General features: G+C 35.9%; 1 protein-coding gene across 1 annotated transcript in view; it reads right to left on the bottom strand.

The window, feature by feature from the left end:
- LOC123877697 (homeotic protein empty spiracles-like) overlaps positions 1-19,593 on the bottom strand; it is a 58,220-nt gene that overhangs the window by 15,651 nt on the left and 22,976 nt on the right. The window contains exon 2 of the mRNA XM_045924543.1: positions 12,831-13,003. Coding sequence (XP_045780499.1) covers positions 12,831-13,003 — 173 coding nt within the window. The remainder of the gene's footprint in view (positions 1-12,830; positions 13,004-19,593) is intronic.

Below are 19,593 nucleotides of genomic sequence, written 5' to 3'. Positions count from 1 at the left end.
ATTGTTTGCAGACTCTTATACCGTTATAGGACCAGTTGGTTGAGAGCTTTACTTGAAAGCGCGTAGTTTAGGAGCTAGTGAATAAATAGACCAACCAGTTTGATAAGGCTTTTTTCACACTGATGCCCGCGACTTCGTCCGCGTGGATTTACTTTTTTCAAAATACCGCGGGAACTCTTTGATTTTCCGGGATAAAAAGTAGACAATGTGTTAATCCAGGGTATAATCTATCTCCATTCCAAATTTCAGTCAAATCCGTCCAGTAGTTTTTGTGTGATTGAGTAACAAGCATCCACACTTTCACATTTGTAATATTATTAGGATATTAGGATTAGGATTAGTTTGCTTTACCTAAAGTCAATAGTTTTGTAACATTGTAGTTTCTTACAGGATTTATTTACGCACGCAGTTGCCTCAAAATACAGATATTTCAAGGATCATAACTTCCGAGACAAATGTAATTTTACCATATTATTGGGCATGGATAATGGAGAGATAAATCGATCTCTGGCGCGGTTGTAGATCTAGAAGTTAGAACAATAAATAATAGAATAGTAGATGTAATACATTTGCATGGAGAAATTACGTGTAACCTTAATGGTTTATTCGAAATGAGCCTCAATAGCTCAACGATTAGGTACAGAACGCAGCGGGCTGAATTCCGAAAGGTCGGATTCAAATCCTACCTGTCGCACTATTCTCGTACCTACTTCTAAAATAAGCTTTACGCATAGTTGGAGGGGAAGGGGAATATTAGCCATGATTATGGCTAATCACATTACACTTCACACTAATATTATAAAGGCGAAAGTTTGTGTGTATGTGTGTGTGTATGTTTGTTACTCCTTCACGCAAAAACTACTGGACGGATTTGGCTGAAATTTGGAATGGAGATAAATAATATCCTGGACTAGCACATATGCTTTTTATCCCGGAAAATCAAAGAGTTCCCACGGGATTTCGAAAAACCTAAATCTACGCGGGCGAAGTCGCGGGCATCGGCTAGTATTATTTAAAAAAAATGTAACGAAGTCAGCAAAAACGTCTACTAACTCTTAGACTATCAATTTTATATCAAAGCGGGTCTTTTATACTGGTTCTTCTACCGCCGGCAGATGTGATCGAATTAAATTTTATTGTCATCGTATACAAAATGCGATACATCACGAATTTGCATGAAATTGTTATAATTGTTATGTTATAGCCTTTCATATTTTGTTAGTTAATTGGCAATTTGAGAAGTTTTAGGAGTTTTACGGATCGTTATATTGATGTACGACTTTGGTATAATTGTTCTTTTTAACCCCCGACCCAAAAAAAGGTGTGTTATATGTTTGACGTGTGTATCTGTGTATCTGTCTGTGGCATCATAGCTTCTAAACTAATGAACCGATTTTAATTTAGTTTTTTTTGTTTGAAAGGTGGCTTGATCGAGAGTGTTCTTAACTATAATCCAAGAAAATCGGTTCAGCCGTTTGAAAGTTATCGGCTCTTTTCTAGTTACTGTAACTTTCACTTGTCGGGGGTGTTATAAATTTTTAATTTACACTTGTATACTGATAGGTAGGTGGTAGAAAGTTATGTTAGTATCATTTTGTTTTGTTGTCTATAACAATAGTGTTGCACTTATACAATATCACTATCTGCATGCATACTGGTATGGGAGGCTTCGGCCGAGGCTAGTTACCACCCTATCAGCGAAGCTGTTCCAAATCAAGCTGAACCAGCTGAAACCAAGTGGGTGTAGTTTTAATAAAAACTGCCATACCTACCCCCTTCCAGGTTAGCCCATTTCCATCTTAGCCTGCATCATCACTTACCATCAGGTGAGATTGCAGTCAAGGGTTAACTTGTATCTGAATAAAATAAAACAAAACTAATAAATACCACGTAAGTCTAAATTAGCAATTTTTACTTACATCAGCTTGAAAAAACTTGCTATTTTCAGAGGTTAGGGTTGTATTCGCCCTTAAAAATTTTATGGTAATTAAAAATTGGTGGTGTATTTAACTAGGTACTACATTTTAGCCTAATACATATTTTATTTGACTGTGATACACAGACAGACGGACTGGATGAAACTATGGTTCCTTGCTATACGGAACCCTAAAAAAATATGACGGCACTGAAAAGGCCCAACGATTTCAATAGAGCCTCAAAAATAATAAAGTCGTTAGATTTACACCGGATATGGATACAATAAACAATAATGAATACAATAAAACTGAATGCAATAAAGTTACCAAAAATGACCCCGTAATAACTACATCCGGGAAATTACCGGATATCAAGTTATTTTTATACCACGTGACTGAATTTTGTAATACCCTGCTATCCCACAAGTGGGCAAAGACCTTTATTACCCGACTGCGGCAAAGCCAAAAGGAAGGGTTATGATTTTAGCAGTCTTTGTATGTATGTATGTGTGTATGTTTGTATCCAGATTCTGTGTGTTCCACCGTAGCGCCTAACTGTTGGGCCGATTTTGATGAATGAGGTGTCAATCGATTCGTCGTAAAGGTCCGGGTGACATAGGCTACATTTATACGAAAAAAATTGACATAACGGATATTACATGAAAAAAGGGGGAAGGTCACCAGAAATTTTTTTTTGCTCTTGTATCGAGTGGGGTGTCAAATGAAATAGGAGAAAATTCTGAGTTCATAAATATAACATGTACTCAACATTAAAATATACCAAGCGACAAAGAAAAACAATTTCACTATAATATTTCAGCGTTTATTAAGACAATCTCTGTCGACTTTTAGTTTTCCACTTTTTCTTGTTGAAAATTCAACTTCTAAGGGGGTAAAATAGGGGTTTGGTGTAGTACACACGGATGAAGTTGCGAGTATAAGTTAGTATTCAAATAGAACCAAACTACGTTTGTATGAAAAGCTCTGGGAAGCGCGCTAAGGAAGCTTCTCTCATACTAAGTTATAAGTAGGTATAACCCTAACGGCCTGCGCCCGTCACCCCATATCTCATAAGATGATCCGCTGGGCGGAGCCGCGGGGCGCCGCTTGTTAACACCCCGCAGCCCTAACACGGGGGGTTGTCTTGTATTGACTTTGGGAACTTGTTAACTGTACGTACGGTTAACATAATTTATACGTGATATTACAGGTAATGTTCTGTGCGTTTTAAGTAACTATTACCTACTAGCTGATACCCGCGACTTCGTTCGCGTGGATGTAGGTTTTTTAAAATTCCCGTGGGAACTCTTTGATTTTCCGGGATAAAAAGTAGCCTATGTGCTAATCCAGGGTATAATCCATCTCCATTCTAAATTTCAGCCCAATCCGTCCAGTAGTTTTTGCGTGAAGGAGTAACAAACATACACACACACACACATACAAACTTTCTCCTTTATAATATTAGTGTGAAGTATCACTTGCTTTAACGGTAAAGGAAAACATGAGGAAATCTGCATGCCTGAGAGTTCTCCATAACGTCTGCCAATCCGCACTTGGCCAGAAGGAACAAAGACCATATATATTTTTATGTATTCTGGCAGTTAACGAAGATTTTTTTCTATAATTGTGCTGGTTTTGCCCTATTTTTTTACCTAAACATAGCCTAAATAGGCCTAAACATGAATTAAGTACTCATGTTTAGTTGAAAATATGGAGCTATGGAGCTGGAAAATATGGAAGATAATAAGCTGCGGCTTCGTCCGCGTGGACTTAGGTTTTTCTAAATCCCGTAGGAACTCTTTGATTTTCCGGAATAAAAAGTAGCCTATGTGTTAATTCAGGGCATTGCATAGTATAGTCCAGTCCAGTAGTTTTTGCGTGATTGATTAACAAGCATCCAAACATCCACACTTTTACATTTATAATATTAGTAGGATTAGGATAAAGTTCGAAGTGTGATTAGAGGAGTAACTTTGTGAAAGGACTGATTGGTATAATACCTAAAGCTATATAATACATATAATATGGTACAGCTGGTATAATACATTTATTTCAAAAACTATTAGGTATTATTATCAACACAGGATCAAACTACCTGCATCATATTTTTCCACATGTTTTCGCCTTTCCCTGAACAAACTAATAACAATTAAGTGCTTTTTGTCTGTGTTCTTATTCACAATGTTGTCTGACGTTAAAAAACCTCATTTTTCCATCAAAACAGGTTAAAAGCCTGTAATTTTATATTATTAACTAAATTGCATACAGCTGCCCTCTTCATATACAGAAAACACAGACTTAAGAAAAATATAAACAGAAAACAGGCTACAAAAAATGAAGCATATCCGGAGAAGTCAATTTTAAAGAAGCTCTACACACTGCAAGTAGTCCTGAGTGTAAGTTTTCAAGTTCAAAAAAATGTGACAATGCTGTGTGATCATATTTGTCTCGTAGTTTCAGAGTGTAGTGTGTAGACACACAGCCAGACAGACCAACAGACAGACATAAATTAAAAAACTGAACTATAAAGATCATAATGCTTCCTCCTAATATTTTCAAAACCAAAATTTTTGCATGGAGAGGGTCAAATCAGGATGTTTGCCCATCCATAATAAATGAAAGATTGTGTTTTTACCATTGAACTAAATGTAGAGCGGCTGTTCCGAATAAAATTACTGTGTTCCACAAAGCTGTCAAACCAAACATGACACTGGCTATCAAATTAGAAGCAAAGGCTACAACTTGCATTGAAATAAATTTTGAACCGTTAGTTTTTAGTTTAATGCATCTAGTATGCATTACATTATCCAGTCAACTAGATTTGACGAACGTGACAATTTGCTTGTCTAGTCGACTACGCAGCGACAAACTCATGCTCCATACCACCTTCTAATATTCTGCTTTCTTTAAATTCTTTCTATCTGTTTCTTTAGTCTCTGTGGGACAATTATTATGATACAATGTTTACGTATGTAATTCGATTATTGGAGCTTGCGAAGACGTTTTTAAGGAAACATTTTCGGCGGCCATGTTGTTTTTGGCGTGTATGTATGTATTTTGCACGTTGACAGACTAAATTGCCTTTTAAAGAGCTTTTAATTGACAGTTTGACAAAATTTATTATAGGGCGGGTTTGTCCTTTTCTTACCAACAGAATTTTGCTAACATTTTTACAAGAAATCACACTAATATTATAAAAGCGAAAGTTTGTGTGTGTGTGTGTGTGTGTGTGTATGTTTGTTACTCCTACACGCAAAAACTACTGGACGGATTTGGCTAAAATTTGGAATGGACATAGATAATATCCTGGATTAGCACATAGGCTACTTTTTATCCCGGAAAATCAAAGAGTTCCCACGGGATTTCGAAAAACCTAATTCCACGCGGGTGAAGTCGCGGGCATCGGCTAGTTCATTCTATATCTCGAAGGAACCCCATTGCTTTACGGGATTAAAACTATCCAATATTTGACTAGAAGTATCACTAGGGTGATTATCACACCTTAATCTACGTAACTAGCTGACGCCCACGATTACGTTCGCGTGGATTTATGTTTTCGATAATCCCAGTGGAATTCTTTGATTTTCCGGGATAAAAAGTAATCTATGTTCGTCCCCGGGATGCAAGCAAGGTATCTCTGTACCATCCTGCATCGGTTAAACGGATCGGCTTTTATATTAAGAATCCCGTGGGAACTCTACAGGGTGTTTGGTATTTAGTAGACATATAATGACGACACGTACCCATGCTATTTTGATCTGATAAATACAATGCTGAAGTAAAATTATAAAAATTTCCATACAAAATTTTATTTTTTTTTAATGTCCAAGTATTCATGGCCCTAACGTGCCCTACCTAACTCACTGAGATCGTTGGCGTTGGCCTATCTAAAGATGGCCAACGATTTCAGTGAGTTAGGGCACGTTAGGGTCATGAAAACTTTGACATAATTTTTTTCTTTAAATTTGTATCGAAATTTTTATAATTTTATTTCGTCATTATACTTCAGCATTGTATTTATCAGATCAAAGTAGCATGGGTCCGTGTCATCTTTATATACTAACTAGCCGATGCCCGCGACTTCGCCCGCGTGGATTTAGGTTTTTTGAAATCCCGTGGGAACTCTTTGATTTTCCGGGATAAAAAGTAGCCTTTGTGCTAATCCAGGATATTATCTATCTCCATTCCAAATTTCAGCCAAATCCGTCCTGTAGTTTTTGCGTGAAAGAGTAACAAACATACACACACACACACACACACACACACACACACATACAAACTTTCGCTTTTATATTATGTGATTACCAAACACCCTGTATATTTGTCTGATATACAAAGTAATCTAAGTATGTCACTCTACAGGTTCTTAACTTTATTTAGTCATGCATAAAATACATTGATCCGTTGCTCCGTTGCAATGTGATTAAAGAACAAACCAACAAAGCAGTAAAAAACACACTTTCGCATTTATTATATTACTACGCGTACGGAAGTATTTTTTTACAGAAATCATCCCGTTACAGATTCATCATAAGTATAGATATTAGTTATTAGGGTCCCAAGCCCGAATGTTGCCAACGAGACCCTACTATTACCTACTAAAACTCCGCTGTCCGTCTGTCAGCGGTTTGTATCTCGTGAACTGTAATAGGTAGTAACTTGTTTTCACAGAATGTTGCATATCTATTGCCACTATAAAAGTTTCAAAATAGCCACCATGAAAATTTAAAATCACACTAATCACACTTCACATCACACTTCACATTATTATAAAGACGAAAGCTTGTGTGTATGTATGTATGTGTGTGTGTGTGTATGTTTGTTACTTCTTCACACTAAAACTACTGAACGGATTTGGCTCAAATTCGGAATGGAGATGGATGGATAAAAAGTAGCCTATGTGCTAATCCTGGATATTATCTATATCCAGGATTAGCACATAGGCTACTTTTATCCTGGAAAATCAAAGAGTTCTCATGGGATTTCGAAAAACCTAAATCCACGCGGACGAAGTCGCGGGCATCATCTAGTAATCATTAGTGTTATTTCTTGCACGAAAGTTACAAAACCCTTCCTGGACGAGTCCAACTCGCACTTGACCGGTTTACTATTATTTTTTACTTACCTATATGAGATTGTAGAGATAGTGATTCTCGCTCTATTGCATACCTACCTACATCATATTAGAACATGGCGTAATTAATACCTTAAGGCATTTTAATTCAGATCTTTACGACTTCACGGTCGGGAAAGTACAAATTGTGCAAAAAAACGCGAGAAACCTCATCAAAACGTAATAAATATAACAGCCTAACAGCTGTTCATGGCTCATTACCTCGCAATTTTCCATGTTAATTATACTTCTATACAAGAACATTGCGATTTTAGACTGATTGGCGAAAAAATTAAATAGAAAGAAAAACCGGCCAAGTGCGAGTCGGAGTTGCAAGGGTTCCGTAACGTCGTACGAGATATACGTAGCTAACACTTTTATTTAAAACACTGCAAGTGGGTCTCTCCGTCACTTGCTCCATACAAACGTAGTTCCAATTTCATTTGAATATTAAGCAACCAAAGTCCATGTTTGCAGACATATTCTAGAAACTAATACATTATATGCCTGTGGTTTTCCAGATTTCTGTTAAAATATTCGGTTTCAAAGTTACGCGGCCTTAAAAATTCACATACAAATCTTTGAGCCCCTGTAATTTTAGAACTACATATTTTTAGAAAAATCTAAAACACCACCGGCACAGATATTAGTTTCTAGAATATGTCTGCAAAATTTCATGGACTTTGGTTGCTTAATATTCATATGAAATTGGGGCTACGATTGTGTTTATTCAGTAAGTGACGGAGAGAGCCCTGTTAAGATTTTAGGTCAACGGGAATTACCCTAGGAATTCATTTTTTGGACAGACGGAGAGACAGACAGCCAAGCAACAAAGAATCCTAGAAGGGTTCCTTTTTTCCTTTTGAGGTACGGATAACGGAACCCTAAAAATGTACTCACTCTTTCGTTAAGCTAGACCCAATAGATATTTGCAACAGATCGTATGGTCATATTATATCGAATGAGTCAATTATCGATTTTAATGAACTACCTTCAGTAAATTAATTAATAATTTTATATGACTTCTAACAATTCAAATCGATTTTCAATAATAAACCTAACACTTGTAATCATGGACATGTACATTTAGGTGTACACAGTACAACATTTTACATTTTTACTACGGTACCCTAACTGTCAACTGTCATGTATGACTGCACTTACAAAAGATAGTATACGATAAAAATACGCGTGCAATTTTGAACGTTTGTCTAACGTAATAAAGTCTAATTTTCAGTAACTACATTGCTCACTTTGAAGAAGTATACATCTTACTGTATAACAAGTCTTTAATTTACACTAATTCATCACAAATTGCGTTGTTACTTAGTAAATGTCTGTAAGCTCGAGTTTTGTGCTAAGAGTAAGTATTAGAGGTAATTTATAAATTAATAGAATTCATGTTTTTGTTGGAAAAATTGTAGAAAAAACAGACCGAGTTCGTGTTTTGATAATTATGGAAAAATTAAGAAAGGATTTTCTGAAATTATTTCAGAAAACAAACGTTTTTAGGGTTCCGTACCTCAAAAGGAAAAACGGAACCCTTATAAGGTCTGTCTGTCTGTCTGTCAAGAAACCTATAGCGTACCTACTTCCCGTTGACCTAGAATCCTGAAAGGTAGGTAGGTAGGTCTTATAGCACAAGAACAACACAATTTGTGGTTACATCATTTAAAAAAAAATTAAAATGTGTTTCAATTTCCAAACTAAGATAACTATACCAAGTGGGATATCATATGAAAGGACTTTACCTGTACATCCTAAAACAGGTTTTTATTTATTTTTATGTAGGTATAAACAGTTTTTGATTTATCGTGCAAAATGTTGGAAAAAATACCCGAGTACCGAACCCTCAGTGCGCGAGTCTGACTCGCACTTGGCCGGTTTTCTTTCTCTCTTCTTCATTCCATCCCAGCGAAGTCGGGATGGCTAGTTACAAGTTACGACTAAACTTAAAAAACATCTAAATAGGTACAATAGTTAACAACTAAAGGATGCATTGAATTGCGTTAGATATATACCGTACATTATTTTGCATTAAAAATATTAATTAGAATAACCTGCATATTAATAATTTATTGTAATTATTAATTAATAAAAGAAACAATCGACTTTCGAAATCGTAATAAACGATAATTACTTAATCGTACATAGTGTTAGAAGCAAAGCATCTAATATTTCGCTATACGGATGCAACACACCCAAATAATTTACATATAAATCAAGAAATATAGATTTTTATTAAAATTTAGAATTAATTGGAAGTGACGAGGTTAATGTAAAGAAATCGCTAAATGTGTTATGTAGTATCAGTATTGCATTTAATAGTTGAAAATGATAAAAAACGTTTAAATTGGTGGCTCATTAGCAAATTGCATGCGCCCCGTACCGATAGCAAAACAAGTTTTTTTTTTTAATTAATAGACTAGCGCTTAGCTGCGATCAGACCTGCAGGTCGATTCCCGTAAACCTGCATCAATCACACTAATATTATAAAGGCGAAAGTTTGTGTGTGTGTGTGTGTATAGATTTGGCTGAAATTTGGAATGGAGATATATACCTAATATCCTAGATTAGCACATAGGCCACTTTTTATCCCGGAAAATCAAAGAGTTCCCATGGGATTTACCTAAAATCCACGCGGGCAAAGTCTCGGGCATCGGCTAGTCATTATTACAAACGCAATTGTTGTGATTGGTTGAATTTATGGTATGCTTGTTGCAACAATGCATTGTAGCCAATAGTGAGCGAACGGCAACCAATCAGAGGTGACTGCGATCGTGACTTTGAAAAGTTTGCTTGTAGCCTCTGGAACTACCTACTGAACCGATTTTGAAAATTCTTTCACCAGTAGAATGCTACATTATACCCAAGCGACATTGGCTATACATATTTTATTTTCAAAAAAAAAATTAAAAATCGCTGCGAAAGTACCTCTGGTGCTAAAAATGTTCATGGGCGGCGGTAATCACTTAACACCAGGTGACCCGCCTGCTCACTTGCCCGCTATTTTTTATTAAAAAAAAATGTTAGTAATATAACAGTAAAAATAAGAAGTAAAACCCATGCCAAGCCGGGGCGAATTGCTAGTATGACATAAATATGCAATGCTGGCTGCAATGAATTTGTACATTTTATAGTCATAATTGTATGGAAGATGTTGGTGTATATAAAAAAATATATAATAATATAGGTTCGTCAGTTTGTATATGATATTCTGATAAGAAAGATCTGGTTTAAAAAAAAATATAGGTCGTCACCGTTGTCGTCAACCAATGGACGTTCACAGTTGGAGATAGGTCTGTTTTGTTTAATAGTTGAAAATTGTAAAAAACGTTTTAATTGGCTCATTACAGTTTGCATGTGTCTTGTACGGTTAGCAGAACAAGTTGGGTACAGGTGGTATATTATGATTTCCTGATAAGAAAGATCAGGTTTATAGCTTGAGAGAATTATTCCGAAAAAACCCGGTGAAGTGCGAGTCAGACTCGCACACAGAAGGGTTCCGTAGCATCGTACAAGAAAAACACACTTTTTTTGTGATGTACTTAACCACAAATTCAAGGATTTTTCCCTTTATTTGTGCAAAAAGACAAAGAAAGAAAAAAAATAAAGAAAAACTTTTATTATCTGACTTTCATGATTTAAGGTCAATCAAAATCAAGGGAAAAGTACCCCATTGGTTTTCATTCCCTTAACAGGGAGGGCTCTCTCCGTCACTTACTCCATACAATCGTAGTCCCAATTTCATTTGAATATTAAGCAACCAAAGTCCATGAAATTTTGCAGACATATTCAAGAAACTAATATACTGTGCCTGTGGTGTTTTAAATTTTTCTAAAAATATGTAGTTTTAAAATTACAGGGGCTCAAAGATTTGTATGTGAATTTTTAAGACGCGTAACTTTGTAACCGAATATTTTAACGGAAATCTGGAAAACCACAGGCATAGATATTAGTTCCCGGAATGCTGCGATTGGCGCTATTAGAATGCCAAAAGCCTACTTTGTCGCATTAGTTTACAAATTGCGAAAAACCAAATTAAATTTGAATTTCGCGGACGGGCCCGTTTAGTGCACCTTAAGGGTGGATTATTATTATCGTTTAACCACTGATTAGATTAACACTATTTTTTAGCAATTATAATATTATTAAGGTAATAAATTGTCAGTTTGGTGCTGCCAGTGCACCGGGCGGGCGCGGCTGGCGCGGCTGGCGTCGATTAGCCCAGTTTCTACAGCATTGATAGTTTTTACACCTCAGTGCGGGCGATGATTGCATGCGTTTCACATTATAGACCTATTTAGTGCATATTTAATGCACCGAGCGCGTTGAGATAACACTAATTACCTAATTACTAAAATACAGGCCAATTTTATTTGAAGAATCTTTGCTAAATAGCTATTTTTAACCCCCGACCCAAAAGAGGGGTGTTATAAGTTTGACGTGTGTATCTGTCTGTGGCATCGTAGCTCCTAAACTAATGAACCGATTTTAATTTAGTTTTTTTTGTTTGAAAGGTTGCTTGATCGAGAGTGTTCTTAGTTATAATCCAAGAAAATCGGTTCAGCCGTTTGAAAGTTATCAGCTCTTTTCTAGTTACTGTAACCTTCACATGTCGGGGGTGTTATAAATTTTTAATTTACACTTGTTTTTTGTTACCTAGCCGAATTGGATTCAGCGATCTTTTCTTTCAGCCTGAGATTTACAGAGCGCACTTTGACTGTGCTCAGACTTAAGATTTAATTAAAACGAGACAGATTTATTTGAAAGATATTCATCTGTCTCGTTTTAACAGGGCTCTCTCCGTCATCGTCACTTACTCCATACAATCGTAGCCCCAATTTCATTTGAATATTAAGCAACCAAAGTCCATGAAATTTTGCAGACATATTCTAGAAACTAATACCTATCTACGCTTGTGGTTTTCCAGATTTCTGATAAAATATTCGGTTTCAAAGTTACGCGGTCTTAAAAATTCACATACAAATCTTTGAGCTTCTGTAATTTTGAAACTACATATTTTTAGAAAAATCTAAAACATCACAGGCACAGATATTAGTTTCTAGAATATGTCTGCAAAATTCATGGACTTTGGTTGCTTAATATTCAAATGAAATTGGAACTACGATTGTATGAAACGAGTGGAAACGAGTGACGGAGAGAGCCCTGTTAAGATTTAATTAAAACGAAACACAGATTTATTTAAAAGATATTCATCTGTCTCGTTTTAATAGGGCTATCTCCGTCACTTACTCCACACAATCGTAGCCCCAATTTCTTACTTTGAAACCGAATATTTTAACAGAAATCTGGAAAACCACAAGCATAGATAGATATTAGTTTCTAGAATACGTCTGCAAAAATTCATGAGCTTTAGTTCCTTAATATTCAAATGAAATTGGGGCTACGATTGTATGGAGTGTGCACAGGAACTTTTCGATCTTGTCCCCCCTTCACCATTTTACCACCGAACCGCAAGACGTCGGGCGAGTTTCCATCCTTATGTCGTTGACATTCCATCTACACGCACGAAACGTTTTGCGTCTTCATTCCTCATACGCATGGTTAAGGTTTGGAATACTCTTCCGCGATCTGTGTTTCCTACCAATTACAATCCGGGTATCTTTAAAACAAGGGTGAATAGGCACCTTCTAGGTAAACGCATCCCATCTTAGACCACATCATCACTTTCCATCAGGTGTGATTGTGGTAAAGCGCTTACCTATAGTGAATTAAAAAAAAAAAAAAAGTGACGGAGAGAGCCCTGTTAAAAACAGTACCTAGACATAATTTTTTACCTGTGTTTCAGTCAAGCTCAACGCCTGTGCTAACTGTTTCCTCTCAGCACCGACTACGTAGTGGTTCTTCTCGAAGGCGTGCTCCAGCTTGAGAAGCTGTGAGGGTGAGAAGGCGGTTCTGATCCGCTTCGGCTTCCTGAAGGGCTGGAGGAGGAAGCCTGGGATGTCGGGACCTGTGGGAGAAATGAAAGTTAGACGAAAAAAACTCGGTCAAGTGCGAGCCGGATTCCACACGGAGGGTTCGACTTCTAGACTGAATAGGTAAACTTGGCAATTCACATATTGGTAACTAGAGGATGCCCGCGACTTCGTCCGCGTGGATTTAGGTTTTTAAAGATCCCGTGGGAACTGTTTGATTTTCCGGGATAAAATACAGGGGCGCAAGCTATCTCGGTACCAAATTTCATACAAATCGGTTAAGCGGATGGGTTTTTAGGAATCCTGTAGGAACTCTTTGATTTTCCGGGATAAAAAGTAGCCTATGTCTGTCCCCGGGATATAAGCTAACCTTGTACTAAATTTCGTCAGAATCGGTTAAACTGTTGGGGCGTGAAAAGGTAGCAGACAGACACACTTTCGCATTTATAATATTAGTATGGACTAGATACACCTTGTTTATAGGATCTCATGTGCAAAATGGTCTAGTGGAGTGGCTGTAGTTAGTTACCACTCTACCAGCAAAGCCGAGCCGTCAAGCGATTTAGCGTTATACGATCCGTGTAGAAACCGACATCCTTTCCAGGTTAGCCCGCTTCCATTTTAGACTGAATCATCACTCACCACCAGGTGAGATTAAGGCTAACTTGTATCTGAATAATAAAAAAAGCTTGTAGAGTTTTCAGCCCAACGGTTGAGCTGTGCGTTATCTGATATTGACAGATAGTAGGTACGCATTTTATTAAATACATAGCCAAGGTACATAGCTGACAGTACTTGAAACATTATAATAATTACAATATTAACAGGGCTCTCTCCGTCACTCGCTTCATACAATCGTAGTTCCAATTTCATTTGAATATTAAGCAACCAAAGTCCACGAAATTTTGCAGACATATTCTAGAAACTAATATCTGTGTCTGTGGTGTTTTAGATTTTTCTAAAAATATGTAGTTTTAAAATTACAGGGGCTCAAAGATTTGTTTGTAAATTATTAAGACCGCGTAACTTTGAAACCGAATATTTTAACAGAAATCTGGAAACCACAGGCATAGATATTAGTTTCTAGAATATGTCTGCAAAATTTCATGGACTTTGGTTGCTTAATATTCAAATTAAATTGGAACTACGTTTGTATGGAGCGAGTGACGGAGAGACCCCTCTTAAGTAGAGAGCTGACAGTACTTGAAACATTATAACAATTACAATATTAATATTTAACTATTCTAATATCAAAATATATACCATGAAATAAATAAATTAGCTTAATTATACTCCATATATCCATAATGTTACGCATAACATCAAAATGTTTCAAATAATATCAAGCTTGCAAATAAGTAATAACAGGTTATGGTCGTACGGCGTATCTTTGTAATGGCGGACGGCTATTAAAATTAAATTAAGCAAAGATTACCGCTAAACGACCACGAGTCAGTTAATCTATCAACCATTTACATAGAGTTGACAGACGAGCCGATTTGGTTGGTCCCGACCAGCGATCGGGTTGCAATTGTTAGTTGTAGAGTCCGAACTATGAATCAGCTTTTTTCATAAACAATTACTTTTTCATACAGTTCGAGCTTCGAAAAATAAAAGAAAAGGGAAAGATTTTATTTGCTTGAATTTAGAAATAGCAAAGATACAATTATTTATTGATCAGTTCTAACATACCTATTCTGCCACTTATACAATTATAATTTAATTTCTTAAGAATTATTTTAGTGCTTACCTAATGTTTCAAAGTGAAAATATTAAATTAAATAACAAATAACTGAATAACATCTGCTTAATCTGAGAAAAATATCAATAAGTACAATGTATGAGAGAATGAACAGTGTTCCTAAAGAGATCTCTTACAAAAGCTGTTTGGTTATACAAATTCAACAGATTTATAGATAAATCCGTCTATAACAAACGTATAGCGGTTTTAAGTTAAGTAGGTAGGTATGTCAAACTTCGGCTTGGATTAAGAGCAAAAGATTTTCTGTATTTGTGTTTAAAGCAACAAAAATTGGGTGGCTAAAACGATTGCATGATTGATGTTGGGATCCAACGAAGTTGGATCGTCTGTCAGCACTGAAACATATTACTCCCGAAGAATTATGAAGTAAGGAAAGAAATAATACACGCATTTTACAAATTGCACGCTCGGACGTTAACGCTGATGAGTCGAGAGTGTACGCATGCTCGTATTTTAATGTTACTTAATAAACGTGGGTTGAAATGCTTGCATGATAATTGTATCATAATTACTGGATAACTAAAATGTGTACTACAAATGTACAAGAATTCATTTACCCTATTTATGGCAAGCCTAATCTAATTACTGCTCCATAACCTTGAGTGTAGAAAAATGTGATAGCTGTTGATTAAAATCTATAATAATTGTGTATGAACTGTAGCTCGATTCCATAAAACCTGCATCATACTGAGGGTTCCGCTAAGAAAAACATATAAGTAGTTATAAATACTTATATGGTTACAGTAATCAACTGTTTCAACGATAAAACTTATTTTGTTTAGATCTTCCGCGATCTGTGTTTCCTGTGTACAATCCGGGTATCTTTAAAACAAGAGTGAATAGGCATCTTCTAGATAAACGCGTCCCATTTTAGACCACATCATCACTTTCCATCAGGTGTGATTGTGGTCAAGCGCTTACTTATAGTGAATAAAAAAAAAGATGGCAAACTTTTGCTGCCATACCAGAATGGTTATTGCCATTTTTATACGGAGCCCTAAAAAGATAATACCATTTTATATTATTAATTAAGGCCCAAGCAATTTTCACATACTCAAATTTAATAGTTTTGACATTCTTTGAATTATCGATTGATATCAACTCTATTTACTAGGTACTGAAGAAAAAATTGTGAGCCCTTTTGAAAGCGTCTAAGTAATGGTCTTACGTAAGTTGTGAAGTTACGCTGCGAGCCGTAAGTTAGGGCGATCTCTGCAATTATAACGACATTAGCAAATGTCAGACGTCGTTACAAGGCCACCCCGTTCGCCACCCACGGCTTGTATTGTACGTAGGGCTGCCACTTGTGGTTTCAAATTAGATAAACAATGTCACTTGCTTTAAGGTGAAAGAAAATAAAGGAATCCTCGGTGCGTTGATGATGAAATAATTAAACGACACGAATTCCTTCGTAAAAAATAGTTTTTATTTTTCTCGCAACATAAAATAAACAATATCAACAAAACAGTCTTGACGTATATATTATATTGAGTGAAGGTTTTTTTTTTCTTTTTTCAAACATTTATTTTTAAATATGTGTGTAACCTACAGAAAACATTGTCATGAAACTTGCATGCTTGAGAGTTCTCCATAATATTTTCAAAGGTGTGTAAAGTCATATATATTTTTTTTAGCTACTAACACTTTATGAATGTAACTTTGTAAGTTAATTTAATTTACATTTAATTTAAGTACTTATTAGTCATATGTGGTTAACATAGTGGGTAGCACGTAAGTTTTAATTCATTATTCTACTATACTATTTGTAATCACTGCGTGCTACTGTTTGTTAATCCAAATAAATAAACAAAAAAAAAGGCTGCCAATCCGCACTTGGTCAGCGTGGCGGGTTATATACGGCCAAACCCATTCTCATTTTGAGTGTCATCCGTGTTCAGGAGTGGGATGGGTTTAAATCATGAAATATAATGTAGATATTATTATAAGTATAGATTGTTACGGCTATACTCACGTATTTAGTCGACGTAAGGTCCTTTTTCTTAGGGACTCAGGCCTCAGCTCGAATATAGATACTTATGCAACAAAGTGTTATAAATATAAAATTATATCAATACAAGCTGATGCCCACGACTTTGTCCGCATGGATTTAGGATATTAAAAACCTCATGGGAACTTTTTAACTTTCTAGGGTAAAAAGTAGCCTATGTCCCTCACCAGATCTTTAACGATATCATGCAAAAAATCTCATCGATCCGTTGCTCCGTTACGACATGATTGAAGGACAAACCAACAAAAAACCAGACTTTCGCACTTATAATATGGATAGGGATAGCAAAACCTATTCATCGAAACAAAACCATATTTCCATTCGCAAGTAGTCAATTTATCAAAGAAGGTGTCAACCCTAATTACAAATTAAAAAGTTAATTACTCATATGCCAAACCTTCTTTATATTATGGCATAGATAATGTTGACTACATACCATTGGAAACTTGCCTGCAAACAATTAAAGTACTTACGATAAAAGTAATAAGGGTCATTATAATGGTAAATATTGAAAAACGAGTAGGTTTACATAAGTTAGGGTTGTCGATAATTGTAAGCCATCCTTTCGAGGATCTAGGGTGTTCTACATAATTATATTATTATTGAATAGCATCTTAAGATTTACTTAAACGTACTTAATGTTTTTTTCAGATCTTAATTTAAAAATTGAAACACTAAATTTTAATTTTTTTTTGCGATGTTACCTCGAATTCACGATTTTCGGATTTTTTCCTTTACTTGTGCTATAAGACCTACCTACCTACCTACCTTTCATGACTCTAGGTCAACAGGAAGTACCCCATAGGTTTTCTTGACAGACTCGACAGGCAAGCAGACAGACAGACAAACAACAAAGTGATCCTATATAACGGTTCCTTTTTTCTTTTTGAGATACGGGACCCTAAAAAATCAAACTACTTATCTAATTATAGGTTTCAGTGTCATAATAGTTTTCATAACTTGTTGGTGTCAACCCTAAAGTATATATACCTATAGCTAATATTTATTATAGTTTTCATAATATATGTTATTGCTCGATGCAATTGCCTTTCACAATAAAGAAACACGTTAATTAATATATTGTTTTTAGCATACTAATGTTGACATGTTACTAGGAAATATGTCAATTACCTTAATATACATTATACATAATTTATAAACGTATAAGTATAGCTATTTGTACTAGGAGCTTATGATGATAATTACTATTATTTATGGGACATTTCTTTTTCCCGCGGCTTTGCTCGTATAGACTGTAGTCTTTATTATAAACTAGAAGATGCCCGCGGCTTCGACCGCGTCGATTTCGGTTTTTTAAAATCCCGTAGGAACTCTTCGATTTTCCGGGATAAAAAGTAGCCTATGTGCTAATCCAGGATATTGTCTATCTCCATTCCAAATTTCAGCCAAATCCATTCAGTAGTTATTGCGTGAAAGAGTAACAAACATACACACACACACACACACACAGACAAACTTTCGCCTTTATAACATTAGCGTGATTACTAGATGATGCCCGCGACTTAGTCCGCGTGGATTCAAAAATACTTTGGGGAACTCTTTGATTTTCCGGGATAAAAAGTTACCTTTGTCAACATCCGGGTTGCAAGCTACCTCTGTACCTTTCATATAAATCGGTTAAACGGATGGGCTTAGAATCCCGTGGAAACTCTTTAACTTCTACTTAGCTATGTCCTTCCTCGGGATGTAAGCTAACTCTGTACCAGATTTCATCAAAATCGGTTAAACTGTTGGACTGCAAAAACAAGCAGACAGACAGACACACTTTCGCATTTATAATATAAGTATGGATATGGATATACCTAGCTATATGTACTAGGAGATTATGATGATAAATTATTCATAGGACATTGCTTTTCCCCGCGGCTTTGCACTTATAGACTGTCTATAATTATGTAAGTATATAAATTATATTAAGATTTACACATAAAAATAATGCATATTTTTAACAAGTGTAAATTAAAAATTTATAACACCCCCGACAAGTGAAGGTTACAGTAACTAGAAAAGACCGAAAAGACCTGATAACTTTCAAACGGCTGAACTGATTTTCTTGGACTACTCCGCGCCTACTATCTAAAGTATCTGAGTTTTCCAAAACATCATTTTCAAATAAATAATTATGTATTTAGGCAACGTCCATCTTGACAGCTCGACATTTTTGTCAATTGACATAATATTAAGAACCTAACGGTTATCTAACCTTCTTTTCTACAAGAAAACTAGAAAAGAGCTGATAACTCTTAAACGGCTGAACCAATTTTTTTGGATTATAGCTAAGAACACTCTCGATCAAGCCACCTTTCAAACAAAAAAAAGTAAATTAAAATCGGTTCATTCGTTTAGGCGCTACGGTGCCAGACAGATACACAGACACACAGATACACAGATACACACGTCAAACTTATACCTAACACCCCTCTTTTTGGGTCGGGGGTTAAAAATAATGCATATTTTTAAAAAATTACTACAGCTGCACACGCGCTGAAGTCGTTTTTTGGTGATTCTTCAAAAAATGGGATCATAATTTATACAAGTTTTAGCTCCCTTACTAAGCGAGCGTTTTGATAAAAATCGCTGATTTGACTAGTAGTCATCTTTCCTATTGTAATTTAATTGCATAAAACACACTCAACTCCGAAAAGTTAGAGGTGCGTGCCCGGGATCGAACCCCTGTCCTACCGAATAGAAGCCCCATGTCTTAACCACTGTACTATCACCACTCATAATTACTATTAAGAGGGCTCTCTCCGTCACTCGTTACATACAATCGTAGTTCCAATTTCATTTGAATATTAAGCAACCAAAGTCCATGAAATTTTGCAGACATAGGT

Source organism: Maniola jurtina, chromosome 24 (genome assembly GCF_905333055.1).
Source record: "Maniola jurtina chromosome 24, ilManJurt1.1, whole genome shotgun sequence".
In the NCBI taxonomy this organism is placed as follows: domain Eukaryota; kingdom Metazoa; phylum Arthropoda; class Insecta; order Lepidoptera; family Nymphalidae; genus Maniola; species Maniola jurtina.
The sequence above is the reverse complement of the archived record's forward strand: the minus strand, read 5'-3'. Positions and strand labels throughout refer to the sequence as shown.